General features: G+C 40.9%; 1 protein-coding gene across 1 annotated transcript in view; it reads right to left on the reverse strand.

Moving 5' to 3' along the window:
• OSBPL3 (oxysterol binding protein-like 3) overlaps positions 1 to 21,021 on the reverse strand; it is a 191,911-nt gene that overhangs the window by 69,152 nt on the left and 101,738 nt on the right. Inside the window, exons 3-10 of the mRNA XM_011970628.1 lie at positions 10,733 to 10,849; positions 10,522 to 10,575; positions 9,521 to 9,634; positions 4,862 to 5,029; positions 4,144 to 4,267; positions 2,303 to 2,406; positions 2,007 to 2,099; positions 732 to 888 (exon numbers count right to left, since the gene is read on the reverse strand). Of these exons, the coding sequence (XP_011826018.1) occupies positions 732 to 888; positions 2,007 to 2,099; positions 2,303 to 2,406; positions 4,144 to 4,267; positions 4,862 to 5,029; positions 9,521 to 9,634; positions 10,522 to 10,575; positions 10,733 to 10,849 (931 nt within the window). The remainder of the gene's footprint in view (positions 1 to 731; positions 889 to 2,006; positions 2,100 to 2,302; positions 2,407 to 4,143; positions 4,268 to 4,861; positions 5,030 to 9,520; positions 9,635 to 10,521; positions 10,576 to 10,732; positions 10,850 to 21,021) is intronic.

The following is a 21,021-nucleotide window of genomic DNA, read 5'->3' on the forward strand; positions in this document are numbered from 1 at the left end:
CTTGCTCTGAACATGGGTATAGATTTGTGTGTGGACATAAATTTTCATTTATCTGGAACAAATGCTCAGAAATGAGTGTTGGGTTGCATGGTAAATGCATGTTTAGTTTTATACAACACACTGTTTTCCAGAGTGGCTACACCATTTTACATAGCTACAAGAAATGTATGATAGATTAAATTCATATGCATTTTCACTGGCATTTGATACTATATTTTCTTTTAACTTTGGCTCTTCTAATAGGTGTGTAGTGATATCTCATCATGGCTTTAATTTGCATTTTCCTAATGGCTAATGATGTTGAATACCTATTTCTAATTTTTGATGTGACAATGCAAAATGGATACTTTGTTTGGATAAATCCTAAGTTAATTCCTACAATGAATTCTTCAAAGTGGAATTACTAGATAGGCAGATTTTTAAAATAGTGGGAAAATAATATCATATTGCCCTCCAGAAAATTACCAATTTACACTCCCATCAGCATCACATGAACTGCTCAGCTTTGAAAGTACTAACTCTCTCTCACTGTCTCCCCTACAAGGTTAAAAAGACAGTTCTTGCCAATACATTCTCCACTACCAGGGAAATAAAATAAAAATTAGGTTTCCCTAAATCTTAATAGAGCAGAAAATGAACCAACTAAGATACCCTCTCTAAGGACATCTCACATTCAGACATGCATTTAACATTTTCATCAAACACATTAGGAAGAAAGAAAACTCATTTACCTTTATGGGCAATATGACACAGATCTTCTTGCATTTTAGAAAACTCTGATGAGGTTTCAGAGCCATCAGAATAATTTTTCTCTTCTCCAAAATCTAGTGTTGACAAATTAGGATTGGAGGAGTGTAGTCTTACTGGGCCAGAAAAAGGTTTGGGGACCTGAAGTAACACCAAAGGGAGATATTTCTTTTCAGATGCAGATTGCTTAGAATATTTACTTGATTCTAAGATTGAAATACAGTAATATAAAACATTTTATAGGTAGGTCTTTCTACTGAGTGATAACTTATTTTTAAAAATGAGAACTCAAGACAACACTTTCCACAGCAACTTGCTTCTTGTGAGCTAAAAATGGGTGAGAAATCACATATTCTTTTGGAAATGATAGAAGCATTAAAGCTTTAGGTTGAAAATGACAGCTAAAGCTGCCAGGCTTTCTCATGTATACTCAATTCCTTCCTCCTGGCAATAATCATCCATGTATCCAGGCAGTTAGTAATGGATAGGTTTAAAATGCTTTCCTTTGCACCTAGGGCTTCTACAAAACAAATGACCTTCATTTGTACATGGAACATTCTTTACTTCCAAAGTGCTTATCTTCAGTCCATAAACTACTTTGAACCAAAGAGTATACAAGAGTGTATCAGGTGACCTAACCAGAAGCTTGAGATTTATGTTGATTCTAAAAGTGTTCCAATTTAATATGCAACAGTTAAGCTGCAAATCTTGGCCTGTGGCTTAGCTGTGCACTGGGAAAGCTCCTCGCATGCATGACACAGCGAATCCTGGATGAGGCATTGGGAGTTTGGAGATAAGAGGCCAAGGAGAATCTACACCATGTCCTGTGCCCAGAGAATCATGCCTGTGGGCTTAGAGGGATAACAAATCCATGGAGCATGAGCAGAAGACATAGGTCAGAGCACACAGTAACTGCAGCCACAAAACAAGGCACAAACACAAGCAGGGAAGAGCACAGGCAGGCTCAACAGTGAAGATGGGGAAACCAAAAGCCCTAGAAATGGCAGCAGTCCCTGCAACCTCACACCCTTTTTCCCTTAGAAAATATTCTCTCCCTTGCCCACGATCCCTTATGTGCATATCCTAGCACCCAGACAGTCTAAGCGATTCAATTCATCTATCTGCAGAGGACATTGGAAAGAACAACTACAGAATATTCACTCATCTATTCTCCTAGCTGAGTCAAGGCAGCTCCCGGCACATGGCATGCAGAGCAGGGCCAATGAAGAAACCAGTCTGTCGGGGGAAGCAATGGTTACCTGCAGCGTTCCTTTAGCATCTTTGCCAATAGCTCTGGACCGCCACCTCCTTTGTGATCTTTTTTCCTTTTTGGGACTTTCAAAAGCTCCACCCTTTGTTTCAAAACAGGAAAGAGAGCACAGACAGTAAAGTCCACCAAACCGATAAGGATAAATGCTTAGCAAGGTGACTACCTCCATCCCCTTGACTTTGGCTGAAGCAACTGACCACAGCATCCCACTGTTAGTGAAAGGCTGGGAGGAGAAAGGAAAGCAGAAGAGGGCCAGAATGTCAACAGAAGAGGAGTCGGGCTCACCTGGATGGCGTTGATAGCTGGTGCCGAGTATGTCCGATGCAGGACATCCATGCTTTGCAGGAGCTGGCTCATTTCTACCAGGTAGGCATGACAGTGCGCCAGGTCTGTGGGGGAAAAGAGGATAGTGCTCACAATTCCTCCACCAGCAAGGGGGATCACTGCTGTCCCCATGCCAGCTACTTTTCCTTATTTATCTGTAGTTGATTTTTTTTTTTTTATCTGTAAGGATTGGAAATTTTACTTCCCTTTTTACAGGAAAGGCTGTAGACTCTAGTGGTTAAGGGCACAAATCTTGAGAACCAGGCTACCTCAGTTTGAATCCACTTAATGAACTGTAACTACTGAGAAAATTGCAAAACTGCATGCCTCAGCTTCCTCATCACAAAGATGGGGATAATTATACACATAGATCACAAGACAGTTGTGAGAATTAAATGAGTTGATGTTGCAGAGTTCTTAGAAGAGTGTTTGGCACAGAGTAAAAACTAAATAAATCAGCCAACATCATCATCATCATTAAGTTTAATCCTGTAGTAATATGCTGACGCTATCCACTTGTCAGGACCTAATGCACATTAATAAAACTAAAATGAAAGTTGTACCAGTCTCTAAGGAAAACTTTGTCAATGATGGACCTGCCTGAGGATCATAATGAGCCTCTGCAGATGGACCTGAGAGGACATAAGAGGACTCTCCAACCAGATCCCAGTTGCTAACTCAAAAGATAGTCCATAATTTGCCATTCGCTGGATGCTGATGGATGTTTCTGCTAAAGAATACAGGCCCAAATGCCTTAAGCTAGAGACTCTCACACTTTGATATCATCGGGATCACCCGGAGACCTTGTTAAACCATAGCTCACTGGGCTCCACCCCTAGTTTCTGATTCAGTACATCCGGGTTGAGCCTGAAAATGTGCATTTCTGGTAAGTTCCCGGGTGGATGCTGCTGCTCCAGAGACAAGGCTCCAGGGACTGCTTTGACAAGCTGTCACTCAGTAAAGCTCAAAAGTGATGTTTATTGGAGGGGCAAAGCCTACATGGTCCCAAGGGTGATACTACCTACATTCAACAAGAGATAATGCAATTTTCAAGGCTGCCACCTGGTATCTTTCTCCAACAGTGGCTCTCAATCATGGCTACACTTTTAAATCAATTGGAGAAATCTTCTAAATTATATATGCCTAAATCCCACCCCCAGACAATTCAATCAGAGCACTCCCAATCCCACTGTGGATCTTTTCGGTTTTTAGTTCCCTAAGTCAGTCTTAGCTAATTAAGGTTGAGAATGCTGAGCTTCCTCATGGCAGGTGCCTTATCAAAATCACTTGGGGAACTTTGGAAAATTAGTGATACCCGGGCCCTACCTCAGACCAATTTAAAGAGATCATTTGAGACAGAGGACTGGGAATGGGTATTACTGCATTTTAAAAGCCCTCTGGGTGATTCTAATGTGCAGTCAGGGTAGAGAACACCTAAGTCGTGAAGATCTCCATCTGATCACCCCCTCACCTCCAGCACAATGATTCTCAATCTTGGATGTGTGTCAGACTCTGCCCTTGGAGACTGACTTAGAGGCCCATGTGGAAATCAGGCATCAGTATCAGGCATCAATACTGAAGGAACAGAAGAAGAAACCTGTCTGCATGTACAGCCAGGTGAAGATGCAAAGATCTGCAAGGAGAGTGTCTCTTGTTGATGATGGGTGCAACTTTTACAAGCAAAATATGGAAGGGAATGTGGACAAGCAAAGGGGAAGGACACAAATGCACCTGAAGTGTAAACATCAAACCAGTATCATCTAACAGCCACGACAGAAAGCAGAGGTTTCCAGTCACTCTACCTTTGGAGCATTTTTCCATGTCCTCTGAAGACTGTAACCATAATGGAACTCGTGTCTCTCCACCGCAAGAAAATGATACATTGCTTCCAGTTTGAAATAAATTCTGCTTTGATATACTGCTACGCTGTTCCACAGATGACAAAAGCACATTGTAAACGGAAACAGAGCCCAGCAGGGACATGTTAAGGTAAAGGATAACAGAGTGGGTTAGTCACTAAAGGACACCATTTGCCTATAACGAGGAAGAAGCTTCTAGCTAAGTACTAAAACCTCTGACTATCACCCTGGCTTGGCCATACCATGCTATGATATGGCATGCTTGAATGGTGGACCTTATTTTCTTCTTTTATCACATATTAATAATAACACCAAAATAATAAATGTTTGGAACTATTTTGCAATCCTGCATAGCTATATGCATACCTACTGTAGTTTACAACCAGAAAAGGAAACCAAACTCAAACCAGTCAGGACAAAGCTAGTTCATTCAGAGATGCTAAATTCCTCCTCATTCTTCAGTCACTGTCCCCCCCAAATAAGAGATGCTCGTCTGGTCTTGCTTCTGACTCAGTGGGCAAACAGACTAATTAAATACCACCCCAAGCCTACCTGCTTGTCCCTGAAAACCTCTCCTTCTTCGGACTCAGCTCCCAAGATAGGACTCCATGAAAAAAAGCCACCCCGTTCTCAGATTCATTATTGGCAAAACACTCATTACCTTCCTACTTGAAATGGAGTCAAACACCCCAGATGTAGAGTCTGTGACGGTGGACCCTGAGAAAAAGTGATTAACTTCATGTGGAAACATGGCAATTTCATTCTGACGATACATTCTGTGATGGCGAAGTTTCGATACCCACTCATCAAAGACTTCTTCTGATTTGACCTATGATGTATTCAATTGAAAAAAGGGAAGAAGAGAATCACTCACGGGAAGGAACAATTACTCATCAAACTGAGGCCACTCCCGAAATCCGCTTTTTCAGTTGGCACATAATTTCAACAGCCAGGCGCAGTGGCTGATGCCTGTAATCCCAGCAATTTGGAAGGCCGAGGAGGTAGGACCACTTGAGCCCAGGAGTTTGACACCACTCTGGGCAACATGGTGAAACCCTGTGTCTACAAAAACTACCAAAAAAATTAGCCAGACATGGTGGCACAAGCCTGTGATCTGAGCTACTCGGGAGGCTGAGGTGGGAGGATCACTTGGGCCTGGGAGGTTGAGGCTGCAGTGAACCGAGATTGAGCCACTGCACTCCAGCCTGGGTGGCAGAGGGCGACTCTTGCCTCAAAAAAAATACATAAATAAGAAAGAAAAGGAATGGAGAAGTAGCCTCTCATTGACTGTTTACATTGATGTGGTCTACAGGAACAAGTTTGAGAAAGAAATGCAGAGTAAAAATGATCTTTACAAAGTATGTATTTTGGCTTTCTATGAGTGAATCCAACTGTTATTTATTTATTTACTTATTTATCTGAGATGGAGTCTTGCCCTATTGCCCAAGGCTGGAGTGCAATGGCCCGATCTTGGCTCACTGCAACCTCCACCTCCCAGGTTCAAGCAATTCTCCCACCTCAACCTCCCGAGTAGCTGGGATTACAGGCATGCAGCATCACGCCCAGCCAATTTTTTGTATCTTTAGTAAAGACAGGGTTTCATCATGTTGGCCAGGCTGGTCTCGAACTCCTGACCTTGTGATCTACCTGCCTCGGCCTCCCAAAGTGCTGGGATTACAGACGTGAGCCACCGCCTGTAATGCTATTTTTAAGAAACCAGAACACTGCCAATCATATTAAGCAACAAATAAATTGATATTTATATTTATCTGCCTCTTAAAGCATTTCTAAGTTCTCTAATCCCAGCTTCTCTATCCCTACTGAAAATATGAGCACCATTTTTCTTTTTAAACTCTTTTCTAATTCAGACTTTTCAGATCAATCTTTTCTGAACTGGAATGAATTAGTAAATTCTTCCTAAAATATTTAACCTTGTTCATCTCTCCAACAAAGAATACATTGCTGAGGAGTATATGTGATATGGTTTGGCTGTGTTCCGTGTCCCCACCAAAATCTCATCTTAAATTCCCACATTTTGTGGGAGGGACCTGGTCAGTGAGAGAGAACTGGATCATGGGGGCAGGTCTTTCCCACAGTGTTCTCGTGGTGGTGAGTGGGTCTCACAAGATCTGGGGGTATTATAAAGCGGGGTTTCCCTGCACAAACTCTTTCTTTTTGCCTGCCACCATCTACAGAAGATGTGACTTGCTCCTCCTTGCCTTCCGCCATGATTGTGAGACCTCCCGGGCCATGTGGAACTGTAAGTCTATTCACCTCTTTCTTTTGTAAATTGCCCAGTCTTGGGTATGTCTTTATCAGCAGTGTGAAAATGAACCAATACAATGTGTTAATGAAAGTGAAGGTTATTTAAAAGAACATTTCTCCCACTCTTAGAAATAAAGCACTGTACGGCAATATTATTTTTCCAACTTTTTTTACTCTCATACTCACAAACCTTTAGCCATTCTCTCCATAAATGAGCAATTATCAATGTCTAATTTCCATGAAGAATACTGTTTGTAACTAGTAGTTTTTATTTAAAGATATTTCAAACGTTTATAAAAATATATGTGATATATATAAAAAGAATATAACAAGCACCTATATACCACAGATATTTCTTAAAAGTCAATTTTGGTCGGGCACTGTGGCTCACGCCTGTAATCCCAGCACTTTAGGAGGCTAAGGAGGGTGGATCACGAGGTCAGGAGATCGAGACCATCCTGGCCAACATGGGTGAAACCCCATCTCTACTAAAAATACAAAAATTAGCTGGGTGTGGTGGTATGCGCCTGTAGTCCCAGCTACTCAGGAGTCTGAGGCAGGAGAATCGCCTGAACCTGGGCGAGAGAGGTTGCAATAAGACGAGATCGCGCCACTATACTCCAGCCTGGGTGACACAGCGAGACTTGGTCTTAAAAAAAAAAAAAAAAAAAGTTAGGGTGTGTGTGTGTGTGTGTGTGTGTGTGTGTGTGTGTCAATGTATTGATATTTTCAAAGTAAAAAAATGATAGATACCCATATATTAGAACACTGAGACTTATGAAGCTGTAATTTAAGATAATCCAAAAGGATGCACAGTAGGATAACTTCCAAGATGAAAAGTTCAGGTCAAACTGTGAAAATCTTTACTAATGCCAGAGATGAGAGCTAGGATATGCAAATAAATGCCAGCAATATCACTCACTGAGGAACTGTTAGGTTGGCTCTAGTGTTGATTGTTAGAAGTACCTATAAGACTGGAAGCACCTGCAGGGGCTTTTTAATGTGTCATTTACAGGAAGAAGCAATACAAACAGACTCACACCTATTTGTCTCCCCCTAAATTATGTTCTTGAAATGTATTTCATTTCCCAGATGTGGTTAAAAGGAATTTTACAGGAATCTTGTGTCATCTTTTGCTCTGATCTATTCTCAGAGGCCCTTATAAGTCAGTGCCCAAGCACTCATCTGGACTCACTTTTTTATCAGTTAAACAAGGTAGAAGAATAAGAGCACTTTATTAAATAACCGTCCAGGGTCCTGTTCCAGTCTCTCAAGTAGTTCTAGGGTCGTGGGTGAACAGCTGCTTAATCTCTCTGCTATCCAGGATCCCTTATCTATAAAATAAATGGGATCAAACAGCCCACAATTTAAAACTGCCTGACTGAGTCTATTAACTAGAACCCTCAAATAACTACACTTGCCTACACTAAGAATCAGAGCTGATGTTCAAAACAACGAACAAGAAACCAAACAGAACTTAAAGCAAATCACAGAGAAATATTAAACTGCGTTTATCACAATATTAGCATTCAATATATTTTAAGGTATTCTAACCCTTTAAAAATTATTAATTCATAATTACTTTTATTTTGTTAACCAGAATAGTGGGCAAATAAGAACCTATTAATTCCTGACCATGTCAAAATACAGAGCTAAGATTCATTGGAAGTACCTGAAGAAATAACCTAAACTATTCTAGTGGAGACCGATCACTGAAACAGAATAAAGGATAGTATTCTTTCTTAAATTTCTTTTTTCTCTTAAGATATAGGCTTTTCCCTCCCATACTTCACACCAGTCATTTGCAGCCAGGGGTGGTTTTATCCTCTAGGGAACACCTGGCAATGTCTGGAGATATTTTTGGTTGTCATAACTGGAGAAGGATGCTATTGGCATCTAGAGAGAGGGCAGGGGGCAGGGACACTGCTCAACATCCTGCTATACAAAGTCAGCCTCCCACAACAAAGCATTATCCAGCTCACAATGTCAATGGTGCTGAGGCTGAAAAACCTTGCTTTACACAATTAGCTACACCCAGAGATACAGTTAGGCTAGGAAATAGTGAAGATTTGACTGTCTTGCCCATTCAACCAACCACAGGTATGTGGTCCACATGGCTCAATCACCACACACATGCCATAGAGCGGACAGGGACACACTGAGACAAGGAGCTCATGATCTCATGCTTTCATTTTCCTAATCCTGGGGCCCCATTCCCAATATCTCAAGTAATTTTCCCAAGTAAGAAAACAGTCTTAGTATTTTCTCAATTAATTTCTAACATTCGGGTACCATCCAACAAGCACATACAATAACTACACTTCCTGAGTTTACACTGGGCCAGGCACTAGGCCAAGTTTTCTACATGCAGCCCGACAAGATGAGTGTTATAATAATTTTCATTTTGTTTTAGGTGAAAAAACTGAGACTTTCAGAGATATGTAATTTGCCAAAGTTCAATGGCTAGTGAGTAGCCACATCAAGATCTGAACCAGATCTAGATCTCACGCTTCATGCTTTGACTATCTCTACCACCTGCAGGAGAGACAGCACAAGAGGGTAAGCAGCTTTGAAGTACTATTTGGGAATCCACGCTTTAGGGGAAAAATTCCTGACATTTCACTACAATATTAGAATTTTGGTGGGATTCCTATAAAATTAGCCAAAGTGATAAAACAGGGCTCCATGGCCTAAATGTTATATATATTTCAGGAACACATGTTAACCTATAGTAAATGGTTCTTCACTAAAGATGTTACTGCCTGAGTGGAGATGGTTTGCAAACAACATTTTTCATTGTTGACTGTTGTCACAATCACTGGGGGCAGGCTGGTATCTAGGGGATGAGGTGACCAGGAGGCTAAACCTTCAAGCAGTGCTGACAGTCCTGCACAATGACATCCCATTCAAACACCAACACTGTCCATGAGAAACACTTTGGTAACGAAGGTCTTCTACATGTTGGCTGAATACCCAAAAGGCATCACCAACAGTATAATAACTGACAATCCTTCCCCAACATAAGTCAACTCTGCACAGTGGGAAGCAGCCTCACCTTCAGATGGTAGATGTGCTCCTCGGTGTCAAGGTCTATGCATTTTGATGACTTCTTTACAGACATCACTGAGAGCCCCACGTCAATGCAGCCATGCAGCTTCTCTCTCTCTATCTGCAGAGGCACCAAGAGGGTCACTTGGGAACCATGGTGTTAAAAGCAATAGTCACAACCCTGACACACCCTTCCACACCCACTGACAGTAAAATCACAACCACTGCGACTCCTCAAGCACTTAGCGTGAGCCAGTGCTGAGTTATGTGCTGGACATGCACTGTCTTCCTGAGTCTCTGAGGTAGGAAGTACTCTCCCCATTTTACAGATGAAGAAACTGGGGTACAGAGGGGTTAAGTAACAAGCAGTTTACACAGTCAGGATGTGAGGAAGCAAAAGAGTAAACACTGTGGGTTGACTCCCATAGCAGTGAATTCACCTGTCAACTGCACTGCCTCCCGCTGAATTAGTTTCTGGTGTCTACATTCATTTAGAAGTGATGTATTAATAAAAGAAGTGAGAGCAGGAAGCTGAGAGGGCAGGAGAGGAAGAAGGGAGAAGAGCAGGACTCCTTCAAGGGGCAGAACAAATGGTCATTCAGAGCCCTCACACACCAACTGCCTGGGATTAATTTGAAAAGGAACTTCTTCACCCAGGGCCTTCTCCCCGAACCCCTTGGTAACAGTACAAGAGAGAGGGACGCCCTATGTTTTGTTCCTGTTATCTAACTGCGAGGATGTATTCTCCCACCTGGGGAACTCCTTAGCACAACCTTAAGACCAGAACAGACCTTTGCATGCCCTGAGAGTGTTGGGGGAGCCCCTGCACCTGGACCTGGTGGAGGAACTGAGCCTGCCTGGAACCCAGAGCTCAGACAGAAGTGATTCCCCTCTATGATTTCCAGTTCTGAGAAGAGCTATCCTCAACTATACGCACTCTCATCTCTGAGCTGATGGTTACCCCTTTAGGATTCTCCAATACCACACTGGGCCCACGAAAAGACTTACATCAGTGTGGCTCTTGGCATATTTCAAGATTCCTTTGTCCAGATAGAAGAATCTCTGTGGGGAAGAAAGTATTATTAATTAAGACATTCAATTTAGGTGCCCTTTTCTTGGTCTGAAATTACAACTAGAAATTAAATATGAGTGCCTAAGAACCAGGTGCTGAGTGGGGCAGTGTGAATGCAAATAAAGGGGAGGCCAAGAACAACCTTACCTTGTGCCAGCCTTTTAAGGGCCATTTCCTCTTTTTCAGCAAAAATCCTTTCTGAACTGGTGGCTCCTGGGTGTAATTCATCTCCCCTCTCAGTCCTTCCACCACTTCCCAGCTGTCCTGTTCCAACAAGAGAGTTGATGTTAAATGTCTACCTTTTTGAAAAATAATAATGGTAAAAAGCACTGCATCCTATCAGTAAATTTATTCTAGATGGGGAGACTGGCTGGGTTTGTTGGGGAGAAGAAATCCAAATTTAATTTCCATACAGTCCCTGGGCTTCATAGATTTAATTCTATAATTTAGTGGCATCGAATTTCAGTTTTTTTAAAGCTCTTTTTTGAGGAGAGAATGTTTCTTTCGGTGTTTGAACCTTAATAGGCACAGTTAAATGTAAAGATTTTCCTGTAAGTTCTATTTTTGTTCACTTTGACATTACTATGCAATTACTGTTTGCTCAGCACTAGACTTCGGTCTGAATTTTAACCAAAAGAGAGTGTGTGTGTGTGTGGTGTGTTGTTGGGGGAAGGAAGTTGGTTTAAGAATTGGCTGAAAAGTATGAGACAATGCAAATCAGTAAATATGACAACTTGGTTGAAATAATTATTTTGTTGAAAATCAGCATCCACAAATTCTAGGTATTTAAATGTACTGGAAATCTAGATGCATTAAAAGTATATTTTTGCAACAAGAACTTTCACTCTTTTTTCCCAGAAATTTGTTTTTTCCATCTTTTCTTGTTTCAAAAACTTTTCTTTCTTTGGCCAATTATTACAAACAGTTTTTACAACTAATCTTCCACTACTGGCTATTTAGGTTATTTCAACTAATTGAAAAAGAATTTTAAAAGAAATGAAAAAGAAAAACACTAAAAGTTCTGAAAATTTACTTTTAAATACTTAAAAATGAATACATCATTGCTAATCACCTGAAGATAAACCAAAAGTGGCAATAGTTCTGTGACTGGGAGAGTTTATTTTTATTATTATTTTTAAATTTTTTATTGGGATATAATTTACATGAAATGCACGAATCTTAAAGAGTATGCCTTGATAAATTTATACATTTATACATATACTTAGTAACTGCCAGCCAGATCCAACAGAAAATATTTCCAACACAGAGTAATTAAGTTTTGACAAGCATGACACTTCAGCCAAGATTTCACCTGGACTAACTTGCTCTGAGTCAAATCTCCAGCCCACAAGCAGGTGCTACAGACAGAAGCCAAGGGCACTGGGAGATGGACAGTGAGTCTGAACCAGCACCAGGGAGCAGGAGGCAGTTAGATTCAAGTCCTGGGACACAAGTGGTCTAATAGGGAGGGCACAGAAACCACACAGGGTCCTGAGTGGCTCTGGCTCAGTTTCTGTGTTGTCCTCAAGTTCAATACATGGGACCCACCTGGTAATGAGAACCCTTTCCTACGTTAGCAACGGAACTCTTTACGTCACGATCGTGACGGGTCTGTCTTCTATCTGATGGCACTTTACTGTGAATCCAATTAAAGGTACATTCCAGAGTTTTAAAATATCACAGTGGTATTCCCAAGATCTGGAGTTGTGAAAGAGACTTCTTCAATGGAAAAAAGCAAAGCTTCGAAAAAAGATCCAGCTTTTAAATTAGATGATTTTTTTTTAAGGAAGGTAGCAATGTTGAATGAGATTTCTTCATAGCAATTATTACCAATTATTCCAAGTCACTTAATTACACTCAGACAATAAATGCATACAAATAAGTGATGGGAAGTCAGATTTCCTATTACTTAAAAACACCAAAAAAAAATCTTACTTGAATTTATTTTAGCTCAGAAAGTCATTCCTCAAAATTTAACACACTTTACCCGTCTAAATGTTAATGAACCTTTACGGTTGTCAAGTTAAAACTTCCACCTCAAATTTCACCCCCTTCAGTGGAAAATACCATTTAATCCCTAGAGACTTCATAAGGACTCCATCTTACTTTTCCGGAGGTTCACCACTTACTTATGATAATATGTACATGAGGTTTTATCATCCCTGCTGGACAGTAGGCTCCTTGAGGGCATAAAGGGTCCAGAGTATTTCTGATTTCCCCACAATGCCTAACCTGCTGTCCTGTGAATAGTATGCATCTGATTGGCAAATGAATAAACTTAGTCTTGGAATAAGTCTGCAAACAGATTTATCTTCTTGGAATGTCATAAATTAGTATGCGTTTGAAGTATGCCCAGTATCTTTGAGCCGAATGACTATGAGATACAATGAGATACATGAGATACATGAGATACATGAGATACATGAGATACATGAGATACATGAGATACATGAGATACTATGAGATACAAATGAGATACAATGCATCCACATTTGTTAAAGAAGGGGGTGTGGGTGTTGTTGTCATTGTTAAATAAAAATCCAAGACTTAAAATCCTCTGGAAGTACTCTAAGTGGATCAAGTCCTTTTGATTTGTTTATTTTAAGACTCCCAGGCAGAAGCAACCTGCAGAGCACTAATACTAAACAATCATGCACATCTGCTCAAAACATTTGATTGTGCACAATGCAAATACCAAGAGGAATCGGACGTTATGGCATCCTTTACAAAACTGAAAAAAAAAGGAGATAAGATCATACCTGTAAGTTTAAAGGAAAACAAGAATTAAATCTGAGAACTATTTCAAAAATTCCTGTTAGAACTGGATTGTTCCTCCTCCTGAGACAGAGTGCATTCCTATCAGTGAGCCACCAAGGAGGGCAGAGAATTAAAGCACATCTGTTGGCCCTTAACATAAATAAACAAACAAAAATAGGAGTTGATTTTTTTTCCTACAAAATATTGTGTTTTCTTCATTTTATCTTCCACCTAGGGTCAGAACTTGAAACTGTTACCAGGATGGAAAAGCCAGATTTGAAATATTTAAGAAAGTGAAGACTCTCCTTGGCTAAAAAAGCAACGCAACCAACTCCTTTTCTGAACTCGACATCCAAATCTGACCCCTGCCCCACCGCCAACTCCCCTGTCACCATCCATGAGTCATGAGGCCAACATCTAGCCTGGTGGTCCTCAGTGAGGTTGCGAGTGCTCCCTCCGGGCCACTGTGGAATCCTGGAACCACTTTTGGTTGTGACAATGATAAGGAGATGCCTCTGGCATGGAATGGCTGGGAGCCAGGAATGTTAGATGTCCCACAATGCCTTGGTCTTGCACAATGAAAACGCTGTCCCACACCCCAAAGACTTCCCAAAGTGCCATTAGCCATTTCTGTAGGTGAAATGTACTTAAAATCACTTGAGCATGGAACCGAACTCTGTTTCACATATACATCAACGTATTTTCGCATGGTTTTTATGCACTCTTGGGATGTAAGTGCTGAGTAACTGAGGGAAGACTGTATTTTGTTCTTGTTGGAACTTTACCAAGTGTCTCCCACTATTTTAGAGAACGACGTTGCTGAAGGCCATGCTATTTGAGCTATTAATACAGCATACCTGTATCCTCTCCATTTGCAGTGGTCCCTTTCTATGTATAGGTATATCTGATCACTTCATTATGTCTTCTGGTGTGGTCATGCCTGGGCTTTTACATATTGAAATGTATGTTTTAACATTAACCACATTCGTTGAATTTTCCTTTATATTACAGTAAAGCATGATGCTGACATTTTCAAAATTATGTATTCAAGTAGGTTACATTAATAATGAATTTCAGCTGGACATAGTGGCATATGCCTGTAATCCCAGGACTTTGGGAGGCTGAAGCAGGACGAACGCTTGAGCCCAGGAGTGTAAGGCTACAGAGAGCTATGAACACACCACTGCACTCCAGCCCGGGCGAAAGAGTGAGACCCTGTCTCTTAAAAAAAGTGTGTGTGTGTGTGTGTGTGTGTGTGTGTATATATATATGTAATTTTTAATACATAAAAATTATATACATTATATATATTTACATATATAAATTATATATATATACACACACACAAATTTATAGGAGAGTAAAGCAATCATTAAAATACTGGTCATAATAAGAGGACATTGGTTACGTGGATGACAGGGTAAGAACCACTAATGAACTTGGTGCAAATTCTGTGTGCCGCTGTAAGAAAGAATACTAGGCCAGGACACAGCATATGTGAAATCACTTTGAAAATTGTAAAGGCTTTAATATTTTCTTGTAAGTAAGTCCTGTTGGTTCCATCTTCAAAATGTGTATTTTCTACTTCCTTCCTCTCGATTCCCCAGCCACCATCCTAACCTCGGCTCTCATCCATTCCATTAATTCCTCACTTGTACTAAAGTCAACAACCACTTCTGGGGCCTCGTTGTGTCCTGTCCTTCATGCAATATAAAAATGAGTATGACAAAATGGTTGTCTTTATTTCCACTTTGGCGATTTACTTATATTTTGGCCTCCCAGAATCTTCTCTTGATCTTTACCAACCAAACAAACTCTTCAGGATTTTAGTTTGGTTTCTATCTCCTTCCATGAAATTCCTAAATTATCCAAACCACATCAGTCACATATTCCTGTAAATCACATTATTATTACTGTCCATTACCAAATAATTTAGCAATTAATTAACTTGTAAGGTTTTTTTTTCTTCCCTTTCATTTTTATCTCCAGTGCTTTCGTCTTTTCTTCCCACACTATCGCAGTGACCATCTTTTCAACCTGCTTAGAATCCTAGTAAAGTACTAAGTATATATTTAGTAGGAACTAAAATATTTCTCCTGGTTTATTCATTGTTGGGGTCTCAAACTGAGAAAATAAGTTCTTAAACCAAGTAAATGGCACTGAGTAGCTGACTTACAAAGAAATATTAGGCTGTATCCACAATTCTGCACAGCATGCCATTTAAATATACAGTGGGGTTGGCTGAAATAATACATAAACATAACATTATAAGCAATAATAATATAAAATAATTGGAGAACACTTTCTAGCTCCATGAAAGTAGGAACCTTTTCTGTCTTGTTCACTACTTAAAATAGTGCATAGTAGATATTAATAAATAAGCTGAAAGAATAGAGCAATTACAATAGCTAACACTTATTAAGCATCTTCTATATTTCAGATAATGTGCTAAACACCATACTTACATGATCATGTTTAATTCCTGCACAACCTTTGAGATTGGATTTATTATTCTTTATTTTCTTGCATGTGGAAACTGAGGGAGAGAGAATTAAATAACTTCCCCGATGTTATAAAACCAAGTGATGAAGCCACCTGACTGCAGAACTTACATTTTTAATCATTCTGTCACATATTATAGCATACTGCATTTTTACTGTAGTTTAAGTATGAAAATTCTGATGAAGAAAAAGGAGTAAATCCCACTGGGTAGAAGAACAGTGGAGGGTCGAGACCTTGAGACAATTAGAAGGAGTTAAGAAACAATGCAGTATGGATGGAGGCAAGTTAGGTCTTCAACCCTGCTCAGAGCTACCATTTTCCCTATCCTGTAGTCCCACCAAACAGGGAAGGGAAATTAGCCTGTACATTTTAAGGCTGCTGAGTCTTTGCCATTCATTTTTTTCATATCTGGAAAGCCTGCCCCATCTACCTCTTAGCCTGGTAAATTCTCATTTAGGCCCAAACCTCCTCCCTGGATGACAGTCACCTTGCACTATCAGCCTCCCTAGCTAGAACATGGGTTCAGTGAGGACAGGGACTGTGTCTTATTTATTACAATACTACTACCTGGGAAATAGGGGCCGAAATAAATATTTACTGAATGGGTCTGCAAAGCAAGGGGGGTATCAAAAGAATCCCCGAGAACCTTCAGGACATGGGACTTTAATAATGTGTGCTGGATTAGAGTGAGTTGCCACTCAGGACAGAAAACAAGAGGGATGTTGATTTCTTTTGGCTAAAGGAACCAGGACTTAGGAGTGTCTCCTGGTGACCCAAGAGTAGGGCACGCATCTTGAGCTGCATATCCTGAGACACAGTACAGGGTAGACTTGGGCCCTTGGGGAAATCAAGGCCCTGCTGACTTAGCCCAACACGGCTGCACTGATGTCTCGTCCTGTGGGGTGTCAAGCTTAAAGGTCACCATGAAGACCAGATGGAGAGAGAAACATGGGAGGGGTTGGGGGATGTGGCCTCTTAAGGTTTTTGCTTGAGTTTCACTGAAGACAGTCTGGCGCTGTCATCTGGCACTAAATTTAGTCTGTTTTACTGAATGTCTGAAAAGTGCCAAAGATAGAAAGCTGCTTTGTGATTGCAAAGGCAGCTAAGCGTTTATTCATGCTCATGTGCTGGCCAAGTTAATTTCCATATTGCTGAGTGCACGAATTGAAAGCACTTCCCTCCAGCACAGCTGTTTCCACAGGCACCTTTCAAATGCTGAATCCTCAGTCACTACCCTTGCAGTGATGTCAGAAATAGAAAACAATTTAAACTTTTATTCTTCTTGCAGCTGAAGAGTGTTGGGGAAGAAAGTTTTGTGGTTGCCTCTCTAAGGCATGGTTGGAAAATGGGTGTCCTGATTACTTGTTTAATCTGTTTATCAGTTTTTTAAAAATCACAAGGTAATACCCAGCCTTAAATCATATAATCTGTCTTTAATGATTTTAAAGGCATTCAGGATCTTCTACAGCCTATTAAGAAAGGCTAACGATCATCAGTATTACCTTTTATGATTGTTTTATGAACACTGACAATACTTGTCAATAGATTTTCAATTAATAGAATGACAGCTTTAACTGATGCTAAACCAAAACTGTACTCACATTTCAATCACTGAGAGCTGGAGTTGTTGTTTCTTGTTAGATGTTTCTCAGCTATGGTTGTTTGTTTATTTGTTTAGCACCAGCAGGTCTGATAGCAATGGCAATTTTTAAGAAAAGAAAAAATTAGTTGGGAGAAAGGTAGTGTATGAGCTCTCACTCAGTGCTTCTCAAACTGTAATTTGCATGTCAATCACTTGGAGATCTTGTTTAAAATGCAGATTTAAATTCAGTAGGTCTGGGGGAGGCCTGAGATTCTGCACTTGCACAGTTGAGGCTATCACTGCTGCTGGACCATAAGCCCAACTTGAGTAGCCACATTCCAGGACACCAGGCTGTCTCGAAGAATTGGGATTTGACTTGATAGACTCTGAGGGCAAAACCAGGACTAATGGGTGGGAACTACAAAGCCCTGGATTCCAGCTCTGCCTAAAAGGATGGGTTGTCTTACTATCTAATGAGTGCTATGAAAAATAACAAAAACGCCATGGCTGCTCTATGAAAGTCTCTGGAGTGTTCCGTCAGAGGCTGTGGCCACTTGGCAGAGGCACCGCAGAGAAGGTTCCAAGACTGGCAGGGAGTTTAGAACAAGTGAGCTATGAGATCCTTTCTAAATCTTCTATCATAAACTCATGTCGGACTAAACAGCAGCATTTGCGTTAGCCCTATAACCTCGGGTACAATTCCTGACTTTGGGATCTAAGTGAGAAGATTAAAGAAAGCAGGAGACTGAGCAATGAAGCTCCCACTTGGGTTCTGATGGCTACATGGGAGTAGCAGTCACTACCCGCCACTGTCACCGTCCCTTCTTTCCCTTCACACAGAGATGTAGCTCTCCAAACTCATGCCAGGGCTAGGGAAATGAATATCCAGATGATTCAGGCCCCAGAATGTTTCGAGTCTTATAACCTGGCTAGCCACAGACCAAAAACACTGGTGCCTTCATTACTTGGATAATGGGAGAATATTCACACAGTCTTTGTGGTGAACCCTTGAGAAAGCGAAGGAAAAGCAGTCCTTGCCAGCAGCTGATACTGACAACAGGGAGACAAAACCCTGTGGGCTGCCAGTTCTGTCAGTGGCTCCACCTGAGGTCATTCCCATCCTGAGTTTCCAAAGAGAAAAACGCGTTCCAACTGTATTGACCACAGATGGATTTATAGTTAAAACAGCATTAATAAAAACACTTCAGTGCACTTATGACTTTTTCCATGCTGTTGATCACTCACTCAGCATTTATGGCTACAATTACTTTGGCATGTTTTTAGGCCCCTCAGATATATTTGGAAATCATTAATATTTGTTAAATATTCCCCTAATTGTATCAAGCCCCTTAAAGCTACAAACAGCATCTTCTATGCATTTTTCTCTCCTCCTAATGCTCTGTTCGGTAAGCAGGGTCTCTTGGACTATTAAATATGAAAACACCCAGCCCATAAATGTCATTCCTCTCTGGCCATGCAGCCCACTGCGGTGGTGATGGGGTTTTTATAGTTGCTATTGTGGTAGTGATTATAGTTATAAAAGTGACAACTACTATTTTCTTAATATGATGTACCTTGTGGTGATTCTATAATGAAACTATTATTATCCTTGTTTCACAGACGAGAAAATTGAAACTCCAAATTAGTTTGTGCAAGATCACAAACTATTAAGAGGCAGAACCCATTTGCAGACTGAGTCTGGAGATCCCACGCAGAACCTCGCAGCTGAGTGTCCACTTTGGACAGGATCACCTAGAAGCACACTAGCACTTAGCTGAGTCCATCCAGGGCCACCTGCTGACCCTCCCCTACCAGTCCTGCCTCTCACCCCCACTACTCTCTCCCCTAGCGGAACGAGTCTATCTTTTGCTCCAGAGGCATGTTTCTGCCCTCCATATGCTTGCAGCTTAGTCAATAAAGACAAGATAGCTCTGTCTACCCAAGTGACTCACGGGTCTCTTCTGGGCTTTTCTCTTCCCTTCAAAGTATACCATGACGATTGGCTTTCCTGTACCATCATGGAATACTTAAGTCTCAGCGTGTGACAAAGAATGAGGAAGTCATTTACCCAGCTCTTTCATTTAGAGATGAGGAATCTACGCTGAGTGATTTGTCTGGGGCCACAAAAATGAGTGAGGGGCTTCTGAGGACAAGGACCCAGGTCTTCTGACTCCAACTCATGAGCACATACCATGTGTGGAGGTGAGAAAAACTCCAAAGCAGGCTCCTGTGTGAATGGGACTGGGGCCAGAGGCGAGACATTCTTCCTTTTTATATCACCCAGGACTGTTTTAATATTTTACCTTTATTATCTTTTAATTAAAAAAAACTTTCAGTAACATGTCACAGAGCCCTGCCCTTTGGTGTCTGAGCACAGAAGAGAATCACAGACTCTACACTCAGATATAATACTTTTGTATGCCAACTACAGGGCATTCACAACTCTTTAAGGAGACCCACTGCTTTGCTGGACAGCACCAGCTGAGAACAGTGTTCTCTCTCACAGAGTGCTCAAAACTATTTTTTCAGAGCTAATTGAAATTTGCAATCAAAGTAGAGATACAGTCTGACTAATCAACACACACATGACTTAGAATCACAGGAGTAGGTGGCAGAAGTTTAGCACAATAAACTGTTCTTTATCTTGATCCTAATCAGAAGTGTATTATTTTCACAGTGCTACACAACAACTGGTTCTCATAACGAGAACCTAGAGACAATGCTAAGATCTCAGAGAACTTTACAAATCAAAGAAGGAATGACTTTAGTGCTTAGTATGTTATAGTCCAGTTTGTAATGGAGCTTCTCTTTAATAGGGTGGTTCCTGCTCAAAGGTCCAAAGCTCATTATCAGGAACTAGAGATACAAAGATGTAAAATCAAGTGCTGGCTCTCAAGAATCTAACTTACATTACAAATGTTAATAAAAGGGATACCACAATGTTGAAAATTTGTAAATGTCAAATGGGAGATTCACACAAACCTGCTGCAGGAGCTCAGACAGGCATAATCTCCAAGGCCTAGATCTACTTGAGCTGGGACTCCCAGAAAAATTCACACACAGTAAGCAGCAGGGTGTCAGAGATTCTTGAGGCCAACTTGATGAGCAGTCACAAACTTTCATGGCTTAAATAAACAGATATTTATTTTCTAGCAGTTCTGGTGGCCAGAGGTCCAAGATCAAAGTGTTGGCAGGTCCACACTCCCTCTGGAGGATCTCAGGGGGATTCATTCATTCCTTGCCTCTCCCAGTTTCTGGGGGCTGCCAGCATTCCGTGGCATACCTTGGCTTGTAGCTGCATCACTCCAATCTCTGCCTACACCACCACATCACCTTTTCCTCTATGTCCGTCTTCTCCCCAACGTGTTTCTTATAAGGACATCTGTCAGTGAATTTAGGGCCCACCTGGATAATCTGAGATGCCCTCCTCATCTCAAATCTTTAAATTACATCTGTAAAGATCCTTTTTCCAAATGTGGTAACATTCATAGGTTCCAGCATTAGGATGTGGACACATCTTGTTCTTTTAAAACAATGTACATATCTATAGGGTATATGTTCAATTTTCTTACATACACAGTTTGCATAGTGGTCA

The sequence above is a fragment of the Mandrillus leucophaeus genome, unplaced genomic scaffold (genome assembly GCF_000951045.1).
Source record: "Mandrillus leucophaeus isolate KB7577 unplaced genomic scaffold, Mleu.le_1.0 Scaffold1207, whole genome shotgun sequence".
Lineage (NCBI taxonomy): Eukaryota > Metazoa > Chordata > Mammalia > Primates > Cercopithecidae > Mandrillus > Mandrillus leucophaeus.